The 18,518-nt window shown below is 44.4% G+C and overlaps 2 protein-coding genes across 5 annotated transcripts; both read right to left on the bottom strand.

Annotated features, from left to right (window-relative positions):
• Positions 1-4,005: 4,005 nt before the first annotated feature.
• On the bottom strand, positions 4,006-18,077 carry LOC103625943 (exportin-2). Of its 4 annotated transcripts, XR_002262159.2 has the most exons (4): positions 16,247-18,077; positions 14,095-15,400; positions 9,284-9,359; positions 6,809-7,186 (listed from the first exon to the last, which is right to left on the bottom strand). XR_002262159.2 is itself a non-coding variant. In XM_008646349.4 (3 exons), the coding sequence occupies exons 1-2, from the start codon at positions 17,887-17,889 to the stop codon at positions 14,095-14,097; spliced, it is 2,949 nt and encodes a 982-aa protein (XP_008644571.2). In that variant the 5' UTR covers positions 17,890-18,077; the 3' UTR covers positions 4,006-4,665. The 4 variants fall into 4 exon arrangements, 3 of the variants coding, with proteins under 3 accessions (XP_008644571.2, XP_008644570.2, XP_020393477.1); XM_008646349.4 differs by lacking the exons at positions 6,809-7,186; positions 9,284-9,359 and adding an exon at positions 4,006-4,665; XM_008646348.3 differs by lacking the exon at positions 9,284-9,359.
• LOC103625942 (mitogen-activated protein kinase kinase 9) lies at positions 5,496-6,909 on the bottom strand. The gene has a single exon (XM_008646346.4). The coding sequence runs from the start codon at positions 6,689-6,691 to the stop codon at positions 5,711-5,713; it is 981 nt and encodes a 326-aa protein (XP_008644568.1). The 5' UTR covers positions 6,692-6,909; the 3' UTR covers positions 5,496-5,710.
• Positions 18,078-18,518: the final 441 nt, after the last annotated feature.

Raw genomic sequence — 18,518 nt, 5'->3', positions numbered from 1 at the left:
CCGGGAACAAAACTTCCCCGCAAGGGCCACCACACAATTGGTGCCTCTTGCCTTGATTACAATGGAGTTGTGATCTCAAGAACAAGTGAGAAAGAAAAGAAGCAATCCAAGCGCAAGAGCTCAAATGAACACGGCAAATCACTCTCTCTAGTCACTAGGATTTTGTGTGGAATTGGAGAGGATTTGATCTCTTTGAATGTGTCTAGAATTGAATGCCTAGAGCTCTTGTAGTAGTTGAGAAGTGGAAAACTTGGATGCAATGAATGGTGGGGTGGTTGGGGTATTTATAGCCCCAACCACCAAAAGTGGCCGTTGGGAAGCTGTCTGCTCGATGGCGCACCGGACAGTCCGGTGCACACCGGACAGTTCGGTGCCCCCTGCCACGTCATCACTGCCGTTGGATTCTGACCGTTGGAGCTTCTGACTTGTGGGCCCTCCAGGGTGTCCGGTGCACACCGGACATCTACTGTTCCTTGTCCGGTGTGCCAGTATGGGCACGCCTGCCATCTGTGCGCGCTGCGCGCGCATTTATTGCACCGCAGAGAGCCGTTGGCGCGGAGGTAGCCGTTGCTTCGGAGTCGCACCGGACAGTCCGGTGCACACCGGACAGTCCGGTGAATTATAGTGGACTAGCCATTGGAGTTTCCCGAAGCTGGCGAGTTCCTGAGGCCGACTTCCCTTGGCGCACCGGACACTGTCCGGTGTACACCGGACAGTCCGGTGAATTATAGCCGAGTCGCCTCTGGGAATTCCCGAAGGTGGCGAGTTTGAGTCTGAGTCCCCCTGGTGCACCGGACATGTCCGGTGGCACACCGGACAGTCCGATGCGCCAGACCAGGGGTGCCTTCGGTTGCCCCTTTGCTCCTTTGTTGAATCCAAAACTTGGTCTTTTTATTGGCTGAGTGTGAACCTTTTACACCTGTATAATCTATACACTTGGGCAAACTAGTTAGTCCAATTATTTGTGTTGGGCAATTCAACCACCAAAATTATATAGGAACTAGGTGTAAGCTTAATTCCCTTTCAGTGGGTTTGTCTACTTAATTGTCATAATTGTTTCCAGATGATTTTGTGTATTTGGATAGATGAATTGGTTTACAAGCCGCCTGAAGTCTGTAAATGTAGAACAGGTTTGGTTTGGATTATTGTGGTGCATGTGCATGCTTCTTGTCGATCCTTCGAGGCTCAAATATGCTGATTCCGACGTGGCTGCGGCCAACGACGGCGTCATTCCGGGGCCCAACAGGTTCAGCCTCGAGTTCGGCAGCCACTCAGTATCTACACTCTCTTGTTTCGTTTGTGCATTTCTAAATTTCCTGCCTTTTGGAATTAACTGTCACATGCTCGAGGTCAGTTTAGTTGCAGCTGAAGTGCGACTGAAGATGTATTTTGCTGAGTACTCAACATGTGATATTGTGATATATATGCTCTTTTGTAGAAAATTTTTGTTTCCTATTTTCTCAGCTAGCCTGATTTATACAATATGCTTGAGTTTACTATCTAATTCCTTGGAATTCAATGGGATAGTTCAAAGCCTGCCTTTGGAAGCAATGGCTGGCCTATTGGCGTAGTCCAGATTACAACCTTGACCTTGTTAGATTTTACTTCACTTTGTAGTTGCCTTGCTGCTCGACTCCATTTTCTAGAGGATAGGCACCACAATGTAAATTTTCTTACTTTCTTCATTTTGGTCGCTGGTGCCAACCTTCCGAATCTGAAAGTGTTGGTGACTTGGTGTATTCTATTGCAAGGGAGATGCAACCACTCTCAGAATGGTTATTGGATTAATGTACACAATTGTGATGTTTGTCGGCATCAACAATTGTTCAACTGTGCAGCCAATTGTTTCAATTGAGAGGACGGTCTTCTACAGAGAGAGAGCTGCTGTTGGGATGTACTCTGCAATGCCATATGTCGTTTCTCAGGTAAATAAATATCATAGAAGTATAGAGAACACAACGGTAACTAAGGTGATATCTTCTCTCTGCAGACGTTCTATAAGCATATGTTCTCATTTATTTATGTTTCCTCAAACCTGATTGTTAGATACTGTTAATGGTCTTTGTTACAGACGACAATGTTCATACTAAATAATATCAATGCTCTTTGTTGCAAACGACTCCATGCTTAAGATCATGACTGGCTATGTTATATTGGTTATCCGTTTTGGGATTGTGCAAACTGTGCATTTTTCAAACCCGAACACATGTCTATCTGTTTTAAGGTTTTGGGATTGTGCAAACTGTGCATTTTTCAAACCCAAACACATGTCTATCTGTTTTAAGAAAACTGCTATTACCTTTTTGTTTTGGCTAAATGGTAAGTGATTGTGAATTCTGATTCATATATTTCTTGAATGTGCGTAGGCCATTTAAGTACGCGTATTTGGTTTGAAAGCTGGTGGAGGCAAGATCACATAGGCTCTGAAATCCATCTGTTGGAGGAGCAAGGCCATTCAAGTAGAGGAACACTTGCTCTGGTGCTCTTTTATTATTTTCAGATGCTAATTTAGACTTTAACTCACTAAGCTGCAGCTTTAGACTCTGTCCTGAAGCAGTTAATTCCTCAATTTGCATGAGCAAGTGTTGTCACTCTATCTGTCTCAATTTGCATGAGCAACTGTTGTCACTCTATCTATCGTAAGAAGAATTATTGATTACAATTACTGTATGTAACAATTTTTTCTCTCGAACGCGCAGGAGACTGTATGTAACAATTGAAAATGCCCTTAATAAGCTGAATGTCTATAATATGTGTTTGGGGGCTTTTTTAATTCCTTTTTTGGTAGGAGCATGTTACTTAATCAGTGACTGTCCAATACAGTATATCATTGACACTTGACTTCAAAGAGGCTGTAGGAGCCCAACAACTTCATGGTTTGTTTATAGTTTAAGGTAGAGTACATAGGCTCACTTTTTTTCTTGCATTCGATTGCATGGTGTTGAATCAGCTGTGCTAATGGTTATGAAGTGAATAAAGTTACCCTGCTATGAGCTTGAGATAATTCAATATCGTGCGAGAAAGAGCAAACCCTTGACAAGAATTTTCCTTGTATGAGACAATTCCATGTAAATCTATTGTAGAGCTAACAGTTATGACTTGCTAACTGAATGATTTATCATGCTTAATCTGTTGTAGAGCTTAATTTGTATTGCTTGTTGTTAATGAATTTGTGGGATATTGAAGCCAATAATATATATGGTGTTTTTATGTAATCATTGTGCACTAATAATTTGTCAAATATTTTGTATGTCGTTGCAACGCACGGGCTCCTAACTAGTATTTTTGAGGATTATATGTGCACATATGCTACACCTCCATAAAAATCCATGAATTTCTAAGGCTATTTTGAATGTTATTAATTTCTTTATGTAGAAAATCATTAAAATGCAATTAAATTCATAAAATATTGATAACTATGATATGTGGTTTCACGTGTTATTATGATATGTGGTTTCACTTATTATTATGGTGGTTTCACATGTAATCATTATGGGTTTCATAAATAAGTGGAAATGAAATGAAATAATTGATGACATCTTGTGGTTTTTATGGTTCAAACATTTTTGAGGATGCTATATGGACATATGTTACTCATACGCCAAATTTCGTGAATTTTTGAGACTATTTGTATATTATTAATTTCTTTTTGCAGAAAATCATCAAAATGCATTTAAATCCATATAATATTATAGTATCGACCAAAAATTGCAAATAAGTTATCAAGACTAATAAACATTCCATAAGAAGATAACCTCAAGTCCCTACATGAAAATGAGAAAGCGAAGTAAATGTTATGTTGAAACTTGGATACTTAAGCTGATTTCACGTGTAACTCACACAACAAGTGTAAGAAAATGAAAAGAATCACTGGCATCTTATGGACTTTATGGCCCAAACATTTTTTAGAATTTTATGTAGACAAATGTTAACCCTCCGTCAAATTTTATGAATTTCTAAGGCTATTTGTGTATTATTAATTTCTTTCTACAAAAAATCATCAAAATGTAATTAAAATCATAAAATAATCTAGATCTGTGCAAGAGTACAATTGATGGACTAATAAACTCAATCAAGGCTTGAGATATTTAAAAATTTAAAATAAAAAAAGCAAAGTACGAAAAAAAGAATACAAACTTATCGCGTCTGTAAAAAGCAAGGTAGCGACTTCAGCTCATCTTGTCGCCCCCTGGTCTTGGTCGTCGCCCAATAACGCCCTATGCCGATGATATCCGGTGCTGATAAAATATACTAGAATTCTAGCATCTAAAATCAGATCTAACGCGGTTTTTTTAAAAACACGGTTCACTTTGTAAAAAAAAACCTCTCATAGCGTGAACCGTTAAATCCGATTTTAAAGACCAGAATTCTGTTTCTGCACCAGCGTTCCGATCCATGTGTACAGGATATCATCCTCCCCCTAACTTCACTTAAACCAACACCATGGCCAGTAGTGTGTGAGAAACTCATCCTTGTGGCGTTGTTTGCTAGAAACAAATTTATTTTATTCCTTGTAGAAAGATCAAGGGGATTTCGTGCGTTCCATCCAACGGCTCGAAGACTCATGCATGTAAAACGGTGAACGTGACCGGAATGTCCTTGTTCATATACGGGGACGGGGCTGCACCTTCCAGTGAAGTTAAATAGCTCCCTCGGTTAAATAGCCTGCAGTTCAGTTCATCGGAGTATTTTAAGAAAACAATTATTGTGTGATTGAACTTTCCGTGCAATCATCGTATAATTAAACAACCAAAAGTTATAAAACATCTCAAAAAATCATAGATATATTTTATTATTTACTGTAGTGATATGTAAAATTTGAAGTTCTAATTCACCCTATGCTAAGAGATATAAAAAGAATTTTTTATAAAGTGATATTTTTTCTCTTTTTTATATCACTTAACATATGATGGATTAGAACATAAAATTTTGATATATAACTAGAGTAAATAGTGAAGTATGTTTATAATTTTTTGAGAGTTTTTTTTATAATTTTCAGTAGTTTGATTGCACTTAGTTGCACTGTATTTTTCCTAGAATTTATAGCTCGCCTGTATATGTATAGTGTTTATTTTTATATGTGTGATCCCTAAAAAGATGGGGTGTTTATTTTAGTTTAAAATTGAATTCTGGCAGCTAAATTCATTTCTGTGAGAATTATTTTGGTGAAAAACGTCTAAATCAACGTAATCAACATCAACGTAGAACACATCAAGTTGTCATGATAAGAGTAATCTGTCACTTTCTAAATTCTAAACTCAATGAACTTTATCTTACTCCAGACTTAAACTCCATACTCCATAATATTTAGATTCTCGTGATAACTAAATTATCCACAAATCTAGATTATTAGAAAAACTCTTAAAGAAACTCTACCAAACAGGCCCGATGTATTGTCTGCCATATGGGCCACTCAGGCTCCACACGTAAATGTGACAAATAATGCGATTCTTGTCCTCGCATGTATCTTGTTGAACTTGGTTCAACAAATTTCGTCCAACCAAGTTAAAGCAATCCTTGTTGAATCATGTTCTCTTTTTTTTTGTCTTCATATAGTGTTCCATGTTAGTTGTTCGCTGCGGCAGCAGCTGGACTTCTACAATATTTTGTTTAGATTACTAAACTGTGTAAGAAAGAGCTATGCACATGTGTACAAATGTACGATCATACGGCTGTGTGGTCAATCTAATGCCTAAGCGGCGCAGTCAATTCAGGCCCCGGCCACCAGTCGCCGGAGCGCGTCTTTGGAGGCCGCGACGTCTCTTCTGGCGACGAACGGGTGCGCAATAAGCTGTGCCACAGACGCGCGCTTGGTGTAGTCCTTCTCAAGACAGGCGGCGACGAACGCACGGAGCTCCGGCGACGCTGCGCCGTCCGGCAGCGACGGCAGCTCGCCGAAGCAGATGGCGCACATGAGCCCCGCCCAGCTGGGCTTCTGCCCGGCAGGGAGCAGCGGGTACCGGCCCATGAGAAGCTCCAGAACGGTGACGCCCAGGCTCCACACGTCGGCGGCGCAGGGGTCGGCGTGGCTGTGGCGCTCCGTGTCGAACCGCTCGGGGCTCATGTACGCGGCGGTGCCCTCGTAGGCGGCGCAGTGGTCGCCGGCGCGCGAGAGGACCTTGGCGATGCCGAAGTCGGCGATCTTGACCTCCCCGGCGGCGCTGACGAGGAGGTTCGCCGGCTTGACGTCGCGGTGGACGACGCGGCGCGCGTGGAGGTGCGCCAGGCCGGCCAGCGCCTGCGCCGCGACCTCGGCGAGCGCGGCCTCGGCGAACGCCCCGCGCCGGGCCGCGACGGCGTCCAGCGAGCCGCCGTCCACGAGCTCGAGCAGGAGCGCGACCTCGCCGGGGGCCGCCGCGGGGAGCACGGAGTGGCACCGCACGACGTGCGGCGAGCTGTCGGCCCGCCGCAGGGCGTCCACCTCCGACGCGGCCCCGGGGTCGCCGCGGTGCAGCACCTTGAGCGCGTACAGCGCCGACGTCCGGCGGTGCGCGACCTTGTACACCGTGCCGCCGTTCCCGCGCCCCAGCACGGCGAGCCTGTCGAAGTCCGAGAGCCGGAACTCACCGCTGGCTCGCGACGCGGACGTCGAGGCCGCCGCGGGCGGGTTGTGGTGACGGAAGGCGCACGAGGGGACGTCGAGCGAGATGTGCAACTGGGGAAGCCTCCTCACTCTGGCCGTCAGAGCCATTAAGCTCACTAAGCAGGAAAATAGCTTGAGATGGGAAAGGGAGGATTTTTGGTACAGATATGGTATGCCTTTATACTCAGCAGTCCGATTAATTTAGCATTTGAGCTGATTATGATAGAGAGTGACACGCAAGGACCGATATATTTTTTATTTAATTTCTTTCCATTTTTTATCCCAGATTTTTTACTTGGAAAACGATGGCGAACTTTCTGCTCGATGCAAGCACTGCATTGCATTGCAGGTAGGCGTTAAGAAAGTTCGAATGGGCATATATCTCCGAACACCTTGGGCACTCTAGCCTATGAGATGGATCATGGATGACACGGAGATGGAGACAGCATGATCCTGCAGCTCGCAATCTTGACGCCTCCGCCGTCAGCATAGAATAGCAGTGTCATTCTAAACTGGCAGATCAGCCGAAAAGATCCCCAGGATAATCATTAACGATTACACAGTAAGTAATTAGCAATTCAGCACGCCTGCACATATTTTTTCCTACAAAATTAATTACACCATGGATTAGCTTGATGAAACGAGAGGTCATACAGTACTATCCAGTCAGGTTGTTCCGAATTCAACAGAGGGAGGGAGTCAACAAAGGCCCTCCATTCGGGAATGAACGTGGCTTGATTTGTTAATGGCGCTGCGAGTGCCGTGTGCCATCAGTCGCGACCTAGAGGCTTTACACCGTCCTCTAATTTCCAGTTAAAAACACAAATCGAGACCACTCTTGAGTTTCGCGTGACTAACATGGTTAATATTGCTATATAAAAAGATAAAGAGATCATTTTGCGTGAAATCAAATGTAACTCTTTATCAAAAGGGGTTACAAATGAAAGTAGTAACAACCATGTAGACAATTTACCAGGAAAGGAATGCAGTAAACGCTGGACAAAGTAAAAAAACAGCTAGCCAGATGGGCCTGCAGATTCAGAGTCTTTACTTTAAATATTTGGATTTTTTTTCAAAAAAAAAAAAGAGTGCCTCTCTAGATAAAACAGTGCATAATTCAAAAAGGCCGAGTCCTAGGTTTCTTAAAATCAATTTTGACGTTCATAGAAGATACCAAGTCTGGAGGCTGGGGCTTCATTGCTAGGGATGATACTGGAGCAGTTTTGGCAGCAGGAACAAGGAACATCCAATCCCTAGCAAACCCCCTTCAAGCTGAAGCTACCGTTTGCTTCCAGGCAATAAAATTTGCAGTTGAAAAAAATATAATGTACATTGAATCGGATACTGATTGTCAAGTTCTGAAGACTGCACTGTTATCAAAGGATTGGGATGCTGCCTTTAAAGGTGTTGTGATCAGGGAGGTCAAGTTCTTAATCTCATCAGATTTTAGTGTTGTCAAAATTAGTCATGCACCACGTTCATGTAATGTTGTAGCTCACTGTTTAGCTAGCGAGGGAGTTGGTATGCTTCATGGTGCATCTTTTGTTTGGTTAGATAACTTTCCTGGTCATGTAACAAACTTGGTAGCCAGTGATGTTACGCTGTGCTCAGATTAAAAGAAGTTTGTTGTGTTAGAGAAAAGAGTTGTTACATGGTTGCCCCCTACCATTTATCCTTATCTTTTAAAAGTTTACATGTATGGCCTTCCATGCCCCTATATTGTTACCAACACTTACTTGTTCGGTTATTTTCAATCCATATGGATTGGAGGGGATTGATACGGATTGGAGAGGATTTTGACTTACTAGGGATTTAAACCCCCTCAATCCATATGGATTAGGGTACAACCGAACAAGCCTTAATAGTGTTAACTCAGCCCACAAAATGACGTTCATATCTCAGCATTATTGTCCCTCCTTTTATCATGCTGTTGAGACCGTCCGTACGACCGTACCAACCCAGTTGGAACCAGACCAACAGCTAATAGTTATTTAGATGGTATGTAAGGAACTAACTACGCTGTTAGCTAAGAACAATAGAACCTTAGCTAGGGATGAAAATGAGTATCCAGATTATTAAAATACATTTGATATATATATATATATATATATATATATATATATATATATATATATATATATATATATATATATATATATATATGCTAATTTTTTTATGTTATTAAACACACTATTGCAAATAAGAATATTTTGAATAAATTATTGTATACATTATTTGTTCGCTAAAATAAATAAGTGAAAAAAATATGTGTATCTGAATTGTATCCGAAATTTATATATGTTATTTAAGATACTCTCTCCGTTTCGTTTTAGTTGTCGCTGGATAGTGCAAAATTGAACTATCCAACGACAACTAAAAAGATGTATCCGAAATTTATATATGTTATTTAAGATACTCCCTCCGTTTCGTTTTAGTTGTCGCTGGATAGTGCAAAATTGAACTATCCAGCGACAACTAAAAAGAAACGGAGGGAGTATATAATATATATATATATATATATATATATATATATATATATATATATATATATATATATATATATATATATATATATATATATATATATTTGTATAACAGATTTTATATCCTATTTATTCATAATCAAACAAAAAAGACCAAAAAATTGATATCTAAATAAATATCAATTTTCATCTCTACGACTACAAGATCCAAATATACCCTTAATCATGCAGAAGCAGCTGCGTTTGCGTGATTGTAGATTTCAACTATACACTCAGCGACATTGAACTTGAACCTATAGAACAAACACAGCAAACATACGTTCAATATATATTGACACAGTTAAAATAAGTATTGACACAGTTTTTAGCTTCATCAAAATTACGACCTCGTTTGACAGAGCTTTGCTTCATGATTCTCTAGGTTCGAGAGCTAATTCTCCAATAGAGTGATTTCAAATGATTCTCAAGTAGAAGTAAATCTATTTGATAGAAAACCGTTTGGCCAAGTGTGCGTGAAGCAATGGTTTCAAGTCGCTCGACTAGCTAGTCGAGACACCTGGGCGACCAGACGACTAATCGCGATAGGTCGACTAATCGGGTCCTAGTCGACCTGGTCGTCCCTACTGGTCTCCTGCATATTTACAGGTACGGGACCTATATATATAATTATATATACGTGTAATAATGTAATATATATGCATAGCATATAGCATATTGGAGGCAATAACAAAGTAACTAAATTACCAAACAAAACAAATATGAATACTAGAACTAGACAGTGGAGAGTGAACAATTTAGATTTCAGAACACCATTGAACATTCAGATTTTAGAACATCAAAGAAATTATGAATACTAGAATTGTCAGGCACTCAGATCACATTTCAGAATTAAGAATTCAGATTTCAGAACATGAACTAAACATCACTCACTACTCACTACATAACATATGGTGTAGAGTTGCAGACTTACTAGACGTCCAGCCCATAGCAAAAACAGGCCGGCCGCCAGCCAACCAAACCTAACTAATCGTCCACACATTAACTGGACGACTAATCGCACTTAGTCGACGACTGGACGATTAGTCAACCTAATCGGGTTGGATACCCTGGTCGCTCCACTAAAACCGACTAGCTCGACTAATCGCGATTAATCACGATTAGTCGGACGACTTGAAATCATTGGCGTGAAGTGATTCCTGAGGGGTTGGAGTGTGGGGAGCATGTTGGGAGCAGCAGGAAACAGGTTTTTTAGCTCTCACTCTAATACAAAATGGATACAAGATTCACTTCACTCCCACTATAGAGCAACTCAATTTTTAGCAGTTTAGCTTCCTAGAAGTGATTCTCGCTAGGAGCAGAGCTGTAGGAGCTCTGCCAAACACCCCTCACAGATGCTACTCGTAGCTATCATTTATGTCAACATTTTGTCTCAAACATTTGGAATCACCTCCATGGTTGACCTAGGAGACTTGGACAACAGATATACATTGGTTTCCTAAAGAACACATATTGTTTTTCTACAGACACGTTTCTTATGTTATACTACCTCTGTTCTCGAATATTTGTCGTCCACTAGTTTATTTTTGAACTAAAACGCGACAAATAAAAAAGAATGGAGGGAGTAGGAGTAAGTAGTGGGTGTAGGAATGAGAGATTGTGTATAATGTGCTGGATGTATTGCATTGAGCCTCTAGGGAGAATATATAGGAGTAGTGGAGTACAGGACTTAAGGATAAGAAGGCTATCCTCCTAGATACAAGGAAGGTTATCCCGGGATTACAATCAATCCTAAACCAACCATATCAGGAGTTGCCTAATATAATCTAACATGCCTAATATACTCTAACATCCCTCCAGAGTCGTACGGTTAGCAACACGAACAAACAGACTGGAGAACAATGGAGACATCACCCCACAGTCGGAACGCCGGTGTGAATGCTGCGACTAGAGTAGCCCATGCAGATGATAACCCTTTGTGCTGATAATGTCGAGGTGGCCGAGTCCTAGGGCGTCAAGCCGTTGTCGAGGTGTTGTGCGTCGGGTAGCTATCGAGCATGTCGAAGACAACAAGCCGCACAAGTCGTGGGCGCAGGCGCAGCATGCCGAAAGGCTCGCAGCGCGCCAGGAGGCACCGGGGTGACGGTGGCGCAGAAGGAGGGCGCCATAGGTGAAGACGGCGACACGGTCGAGGCATTCCTAGAGGAAGAAGCTGATGCCGAGGACGATGTTGTCAAACCGTTGTGGGCAAGGCGTGCTCCAGGTTTGCCACGCTTGGAAATGTGTCGCAGACGAATGCATGTGTCGGTGTTGCCAGTACCACACGTACTAGGTAGAAGACCCAGCCAAGTATCACCGTCGGAAGAGACCAGCAGAGAATACCCCCACGACGGTTGTGGTGTGGTATGGAGGGAGTGTCGCGCAACTCACGGTTGTCAGAGCGCAGTAGACGAATTAGTCGAGGATGAGACGACGACGCTGGCAACAAGGATCTACTGGACGAAGGCGAAGAGGTAGACGTGGCGACACATCGAGGTTCCTGAAGTTGTCGCGATGGGAGAGCCACAACGCATAGGAAGAAGGTCCTCGATAGCGCCACTGTAGCGTGATGGCGATGCTTAAAGTCGACGAAGAACTCAAAGACGAACGTGGTGCAGACCAACGACGAGTGTGCCGACGCAGTTCACATGTGTCAAATAGCTCACAAACCGTGCGCAGGAGACGCGCACCAACAGAGTCAACGGCGATGTAGATGCAACAGCTGGGGTCAACGACGAATGGTGATGTTGCTGCCTGAAGAGGCGACGCAGCGACAGGGACGACAACAAGCCACGCTGCTGCCGAGGAGGCGCTGCAACGACAGGTCACGCTGCTGCCCGAGGAGGCAATGCAGAAGCAACCCTCGTGCTTGGTGAAGAAACTCACGACAGATGACAGACGTCACGAGAGGGTGAGGTCGTGCGCGCAATCGGTTGGTCAGACTGAGGTCGTACGATGATGGTGATTTCGATGTCGATGGCAGAACCTCCCGATCAGTAGTGGCGATAATGAACCGATGGAGATCGATGTGCCGGTAAGAGGCGCAGAAACAGCATGCGGGTGTCCCCTGGCACGCTGCTAGCCACGCCATGAGGCACAGTCGGAGAAGATGAAGGAGCCGGTGTTGTCGAAGCCGATGTCGATGACACGAGAGCTAACGGGCGATGGGCGATGGAGACGCATCTTTGACCGGGAAAAAGATAAAAATACGTAGCAGTAGCAGCATATTTCTTGGTACATCATCGGGTAACCCTGCTCCTTCTCGGTGCCTCCTCGCCGCCGACTAGCTTAGACAGACACACCGAGCACGTGCCCTCTAACCCTGCCCTGGCGGAGGGAGCCAGCAACGCGAGCCCAACATAGCCTAGTGCAGCGTGGCTACCGTGGAGGCCCGCACAAACCAGAAAGGGCGACGCACATAAGGAGCCACGCACCCGCGCGCCTGTGGAGGAAGACTGCGACAGCATGTATGCGCGCGGAAGAGGAACGGTGCGGGTGCGGCGATGCAAACCCGAAGCGGAGTGAGACCTGGCACATCCTCCCCACGACGTGTCGGTCCCGGGGACTGCCCAACCACGGTTCGGACGGCAACAGAGGTCACATCCGCCTCCATGGCGGCGTGCGATGTTGCCGGCGGTGAGGATAGAGCCCCATCACAACCGCCACCACCACGACGGCCAATGGGCTAGATCTAGCTGGGTTGGTCGATGGGAACGTGGACAGAGACCGCCGACGGAACCTTGATGGTGAGTTCTGATCTGGTGTTGAGCTTGACGACGCAACGACAAACACAGCGGAACAGATGGATCCGCGGCGCATCCTACAAGGACACAGCGGCAGTGAAAGGGAGGCTAGGGCATATAACCTAAACTCGTGATACCATGTAGGAAAGGGAGATTGTGTATAATGTGTTGGATGTATTGCATTGAGCCTCTAGGGAGAATATATAGGAGTACATGACTTGGGAGGACAAGAAGGCTACCCTAGAGGTAAGGAAGGTTATCCTAGATACAAGGAAGGTTATCCCAAGATTACAATCAATCCTAAGCCAACCATATTGGCCCTGTTTGGCACAGCTTATTTTCAGCTTCTTCACAAATTTAAGCAGAAGTTCTGCCAAACAGCTAGCTTCTGCAGCAGCTTATCAGTTCAGCTGCTTCTCAGAATACACTAAAAGCAGCCAACAAGCAGAAGCTGCTTTTCACTAGCTTATCAGATAAGCTGCTTTTTCAACAAGCAGCAGTTGTGCCAAACAGGGCTATTAGGAGTTGCCTAATATACTCTAACAGTGGGTCTACCTACACTTGTCGTGGCCACATGTAATAAGTATGAACTCAAACATTGTGTCGATCCTTTCATTATTAACTACTCTCTCATTACCCAAATAAATAAACTTCTAGACTCTAGAGTTTCCTTAAGTCAATTTTTTGTATGTTTGTTCAGCTTTATAGAAAAGAATATTAATATCTGACACCAAATAAGTAGACTATGAAAGTGTATTTCATGATGTATTATATTAATTGTGTCATAAATATTCATATTTTCCTATAGATTCAATCAAACTTACAAAAAGTTTCAGTTGGGAGTTAGAACAACTCAAGGAGTTGATTTATTTAGGAATTGAGATAATACTTTCACTTTCATGAGTCATACCACAATAACATTATAAGTGAGGCGGCAGTGTGTTAATCACATGATATTTAGGAGTTATAACATCGCCTAAAACATCTTGAAAAAAGAAATTTAGTCATTAATTGTGTCTGTAGCAAGAATGGCTACTAATGGGACAGCCATGTAGCTAAATCCTACTCCGTACTTGAACGTTGAGACCACCAAGAGTCCAAGACCATTCCTAGTGGAGAGTTTCATGGCATTGTTTCCAAGACTACCATGCCATATAAAATGAAATTAAACTTGGATGAAACATCCATTCTCAATGCATAGTTTGATCCATGGTTTAAACTTATAAAATAATATCATTGAAGTTGTTACCTAGACAATGTTGGCATTGTAGGCTGCACAAAGTTGAAGAAGCACACTTTTGTTTGCTAGGTCCACATGCTGCTCAATGACAGGACCAAACCTCCCAGGAAACTGGGCAGAAATTGTGGCTAAGGATGTGACCACAAACTGTTTTGGATCATTTACTTCTTTCAAAAGGTCATCTTCACTCTTCCCAGCATATTGAAGTCGTACAAATGAAACAGAATAACTTGATGTCTTCTGAGTATCCACTGCATCAGTACCATCATTATGCTCTTGTTGTGATCCATCTTGATTCATTCTGGACAATAGTGTGACAATACTGTCAAGTAATTTACCCCATAACTGGGCTGCTGCAGCATCCAACAGGACCGCAGACTCACAAAGCAACTTTATCGAAGCAACTGCTGTCAACTTAACTTCAAGAGCACCTTTGATCAAATTGAGGTTGGGAATCCAAAATCGCTGAAGGATTTGGGTGAAAAGATTTGGCTGAATTGCATCAACGGAATTGACAAGAACACTTGACCCATATTTGACCAGCACTAGCGACATGAAAACCACAAGAGAGTTCACAAATTTCACTGTCTGTCTAGTCTGTAGCCGAGTAAACAAAGCACTCCATATCTCACTTATATATGGGTTCAGAATGTCAAAACCAACGTTTTCCACTAGTGTGTTCAGCATGTAGAATGCAGAATCTTCAGTGCTGCTGCGTGAGAGGAGGCTACGGGATATTGCCAATATATTTGGAAGCCTGCCCTCTTGGTTTAGCTCATTTAGAATTTTCCTAAGGAATGCTCGCAGCAAACGAACCAAGGCAGGAACACATGGTGGCCGGTCCCAAGTTGCATTACTGAGAAGGACACCAAATAGCTGCATGTAATTCTGTGAGAGAGGTGGTCGGCTCAAATTGACAAGTTGAGCAAATATCTGAAAAGCATATGGCCAGAACTCTGAGATGTCCTCAACCAATATCCTCTGGAGCACTGGAAAGAGGCTGGTCTCAAAAGCAGGGAGTAGTGTTGGGTCCTGCTCACCAGTCCGGCCAATAACTGCTGCCAGAGCCTCAAACAAGTAATGGTTGAAGTCAGGGTTCTTGGGATTATTACACACTTCCATGAGAATACCCACAAGTTGAGCTGTGATCTCATGAACAATTTGACCAGCAATATTAGCAATCCCAAGCACCCGCATCAGGCACTTCATCAGGTAGGGGTTCTCTTGTGAATCAGGGAAACCTAGTGCTGTGGACAGGTTCTGAATGATCTGTGGGGCAAATGGATTGATATCAGCAGCAACATAACGTGGAGACCTGGAGTTGCGAAATAAAGCAGTACATAGATTAGACTAAAATGTAATTCATCATTTTTATTTCCTATTTATTTGCACAGTAACATAGCATGGAAGTAAAATGGCACCACATAAACATAATACATCATGGAACAAGCTGCCTATAACCAGAATTAGTATAATTGCTTTGCATGTCATGAAAACAATTAAGCATGATTTTGTATAGAAGTAAAATACATAGAGTAAACCAGTCAGCTTGCAGACCAACATATTCTAGCAGTCAGCCAACATTGGAAAGATTAACTGACCAACTTATAAGAAATTCAGTGTACAGAATATGGCATTACCATGTCAAAATGCAAGGGCACTAAAGGGTGCAGATGTTCTTATTCTCAGTCTGAAAGCTGATGCAGCACTAGAGCACATGGACTGAAAAAACAGAATAAAACATATGGCTAACAAAAAGGCAATCAAGGAGGGTTCTAGATTGTCAGCATTAGAGACTCAACAGCATTGTTTTTGTCTACTCAACAAATTAATCCAGATTAGAAAGAAAAGAAGCAATCCAGCACTAAAGAAAACTAAATCATGCGGCGTAAAGGCACAAAGTCACCTGCTCCATTGACCGGTTGACCCTCTATTCTAGAACTGGAAAAAAACACTGGCTCAAAGATCAAACAAATTCAATTGTAAATATTTGAGCATTGAATAAACGATTGCACCAAAAGCCCACTTATTCCTACTGCGCGTACGAAACTATCATCGATAGGCTATGTGTTCCAACCTGAAAGGCAACCCCTACTATATAAACAGCGAGAAAAGAGGATATATCACATGAAAACCAAAACAGGAGGGTGCCATTTTACACCTGATCACTGTGGTCACCCCTGGTACCGGTACAGCATCCTTGATTATCAACAGGTTCTCGATAAAAGTTGCAGCATATGAATGAACAACATTGGACTCATGCATCAAAAACCGCATCACACTTTGTAGGAGTGCCAGTGCAGTAGCTTTGGGGATCTGATCCTTGAACTCCTTCAAGAACCTGAGCACAGTTGCCTTCAACATTGGCTCAGACTGCCAATCAGGGGCTTGGAGCTCAGGCACAATCACAGATGTAAAGAAGCTCTCCATGTCAACCACAGGTGTGCCACCACCTGTGGCACCAGGCTTCTGCATAAGAGCAATAACAAGGTATATTGCAGCATCCTTCTCCTTCCAGTTGTTTGACCGATTAGCAGCATATGCAACCAACATCTGCTGGACCTGTGCTGAGACGAGTGCAGCCACCTGCTCTTGGTAGTTCGCTGCAAGGCCCCGCAGCAACCGGCACGCTGCCCGTCTGAGTGTATCTGCATCGCTACCCTCAGAGTCGCGCCTGACATATTCCACCCAATTGCCCTCAAACAACTCCTCATCCTCATCCCGCAGGCGCAAGTTAGGCACAACGACACTATCACATATCTGCTTCATCGCCTCAGGACTCCCAAATAAAGCATGGTGCACACTCTCAGCAACTGTAGTCAAGAACCTTATCGCAGTAACGGCAAGCTGCACACGGGAAGGCGAAGCGGTCTGCGCCATGAGGAGCCCCCACACAGCCTCAACAAACTCCTTCAGGTATCCCCTAAACTCCTCCTCGTACTTCTCCATATAAAGCTGCAGGTTATCACAGACAGCAGCACGGAGCGCATCCGGGGCACCATCTGCCTCAACAGGCGGTGGGTAGGATGTGGTGAGGAAGGCTTGGAACTCTGTCATCCACTGGCGCATGTTATCCTCGAAGAACTCAGGAAGGTCAATGGAGTTAAGCGAGTAGAAGATCTCGCAACAGAGGCGAAGGCACTCAAACACGGGACGGAGCTCGAGCGGGTTGGCCGTGGTGGCAGCGGCTTGAAGGCGGCGGGAGGCAAAGAGAAAAACCTCAAGGAGTGGGGCGGCGAAGATGTCAAGGCAGTACTTGAGGTCGAGGCGGAGGGCATTATTGTCGAATGCGTTGCGGAAGCGAGAGAAGAGCGACACCACGGCAGCGAGAAGAGAGTTGGTGGCGGTGATGTCCCCCGCGTTGACGGCAGTGCCTAGGGAGGACACGATGGACGGGAGAAGGGACTCCCACCTGGCGGGGAAATCGGAGGCCGCGGCGGCGGCGAGGGCCTCGGAGAGCTGCGCCTGGATGAGGGGCGGGGTGGTGAGGAGGAGCTGGAGAAGGTGCGCCTTGATGATGGCGCAGTCGGAGGCGGGAAGGTGGTCGACGTCGGCGTCGGCATCGGCGTCGGGCTTGGGCCACCGGCGGCGGAGAAGATTCTTGAAGTGGACGGAGGCGGCGAGGCGGGCCTGGAGGTCGTGGCGCGGGGAGGCCGCGAGGCCGAGGAGCGCCAGCGCGAAGCCCGGGGAGGAGGCGGCGGAGGCGATGCTCTGCTCGGCGCCGCGGCGCGCGGCGGTGTCGGGAGAGAGCGACTGCGCGAACCAGCCTGCGAGGGCGTCGAGCATCTCCGGCGGCACCTCCATTTCGTGCCGCCACGGGCCGGCGATCTGGGTGGGAGAAGGAGATCGGGGTGGGTGCGGTGCGGACTGCGAAGTGGGGTAGGGAGGTAGGGTTTTTGAAATGCTCCTTGCGCTTTGCGTTGCGAGTTGCGACTTGCAGAGGAATGGGAAGGACTGAACACAAGCGAGGCAGACAGGCTCACTGGTAGACTGTCTCCGACAGTTGGTTTCTTTCAGCTTACCAAACTTTAGCACCAAAATTTAGTCACTAAAATAAAATATTTTATTTGATTTCAGTAACTAAATCTGGCAAGTGTATTAATTACTATACATAAAGACTACATTACTATTTAATAGGACCAGGGGAGAAGGTAGAGATTGGACAGAGCAGATGCAGTAAAAATATTAACTTTAGTTACTTTTAAGTAGCGTTTGGTTGAAGAGTCAAGTAGAACGGAGTCGTTCTGTCCCAGTTTTGTTGTTATTTGGTTATAAAGGAATTAGAATGGAATGGCTCCAATTAGAGAATATTCTCATCAGATCCGGAACCATTCCGCTCCAAAAAATCAACCGAACGGAGCCGCTCCGTTCTCATTCCTGTCGGGGACCATAATTAGGGGTACCCTCAAGACGCCTAATTCTCAACTGGTAAC

This window comes from Zea mays, chromosome 5, assembly GCF_902167145.1.
Source record: "Zea mays cultivar B73 chromosome 5, Zm-B73-REFERENCE-NAM-5.0, whole genome shotgun sequence".
NCBI classification, from domain to species: domain Eukaryota; kingdom Viridiplantae; phylum Streptophyta; class Magnoliopsida; order Poales; family Poaceae; genus Zea; species Zea mays.
The sequence above is the reverse complement of the archived record's forward strand: the minus strand, read 5'-3'. Positions and strand labels throughout refer to the sequence as shown.

Bases quoted from the DNA above. Each gene is read 5' to 3' on its own strand.
- LOC103625942 (XM_008646346.4), bottom strand. From the start codon at position 6,691: ATGGCTCTGACGGCCAGAGTGAGGAGGCTTCCCCAGTTGCACATCTCG.
- LOC103625943 (XM_008646349.4), bottom strand. From the start codon at position 17,889: ATGGAGGTGCCGCCGGAGATGCTCGACGCCCTCGCAGGCTGGTTCGCG. The intron at 15,401-16,246 runs GTGTAAAATGGC...TCGCAACTCCAG, and splicing joins GGGGTGACCACAGTGATCAG to GTCTCCACGTTATGTTGCTG.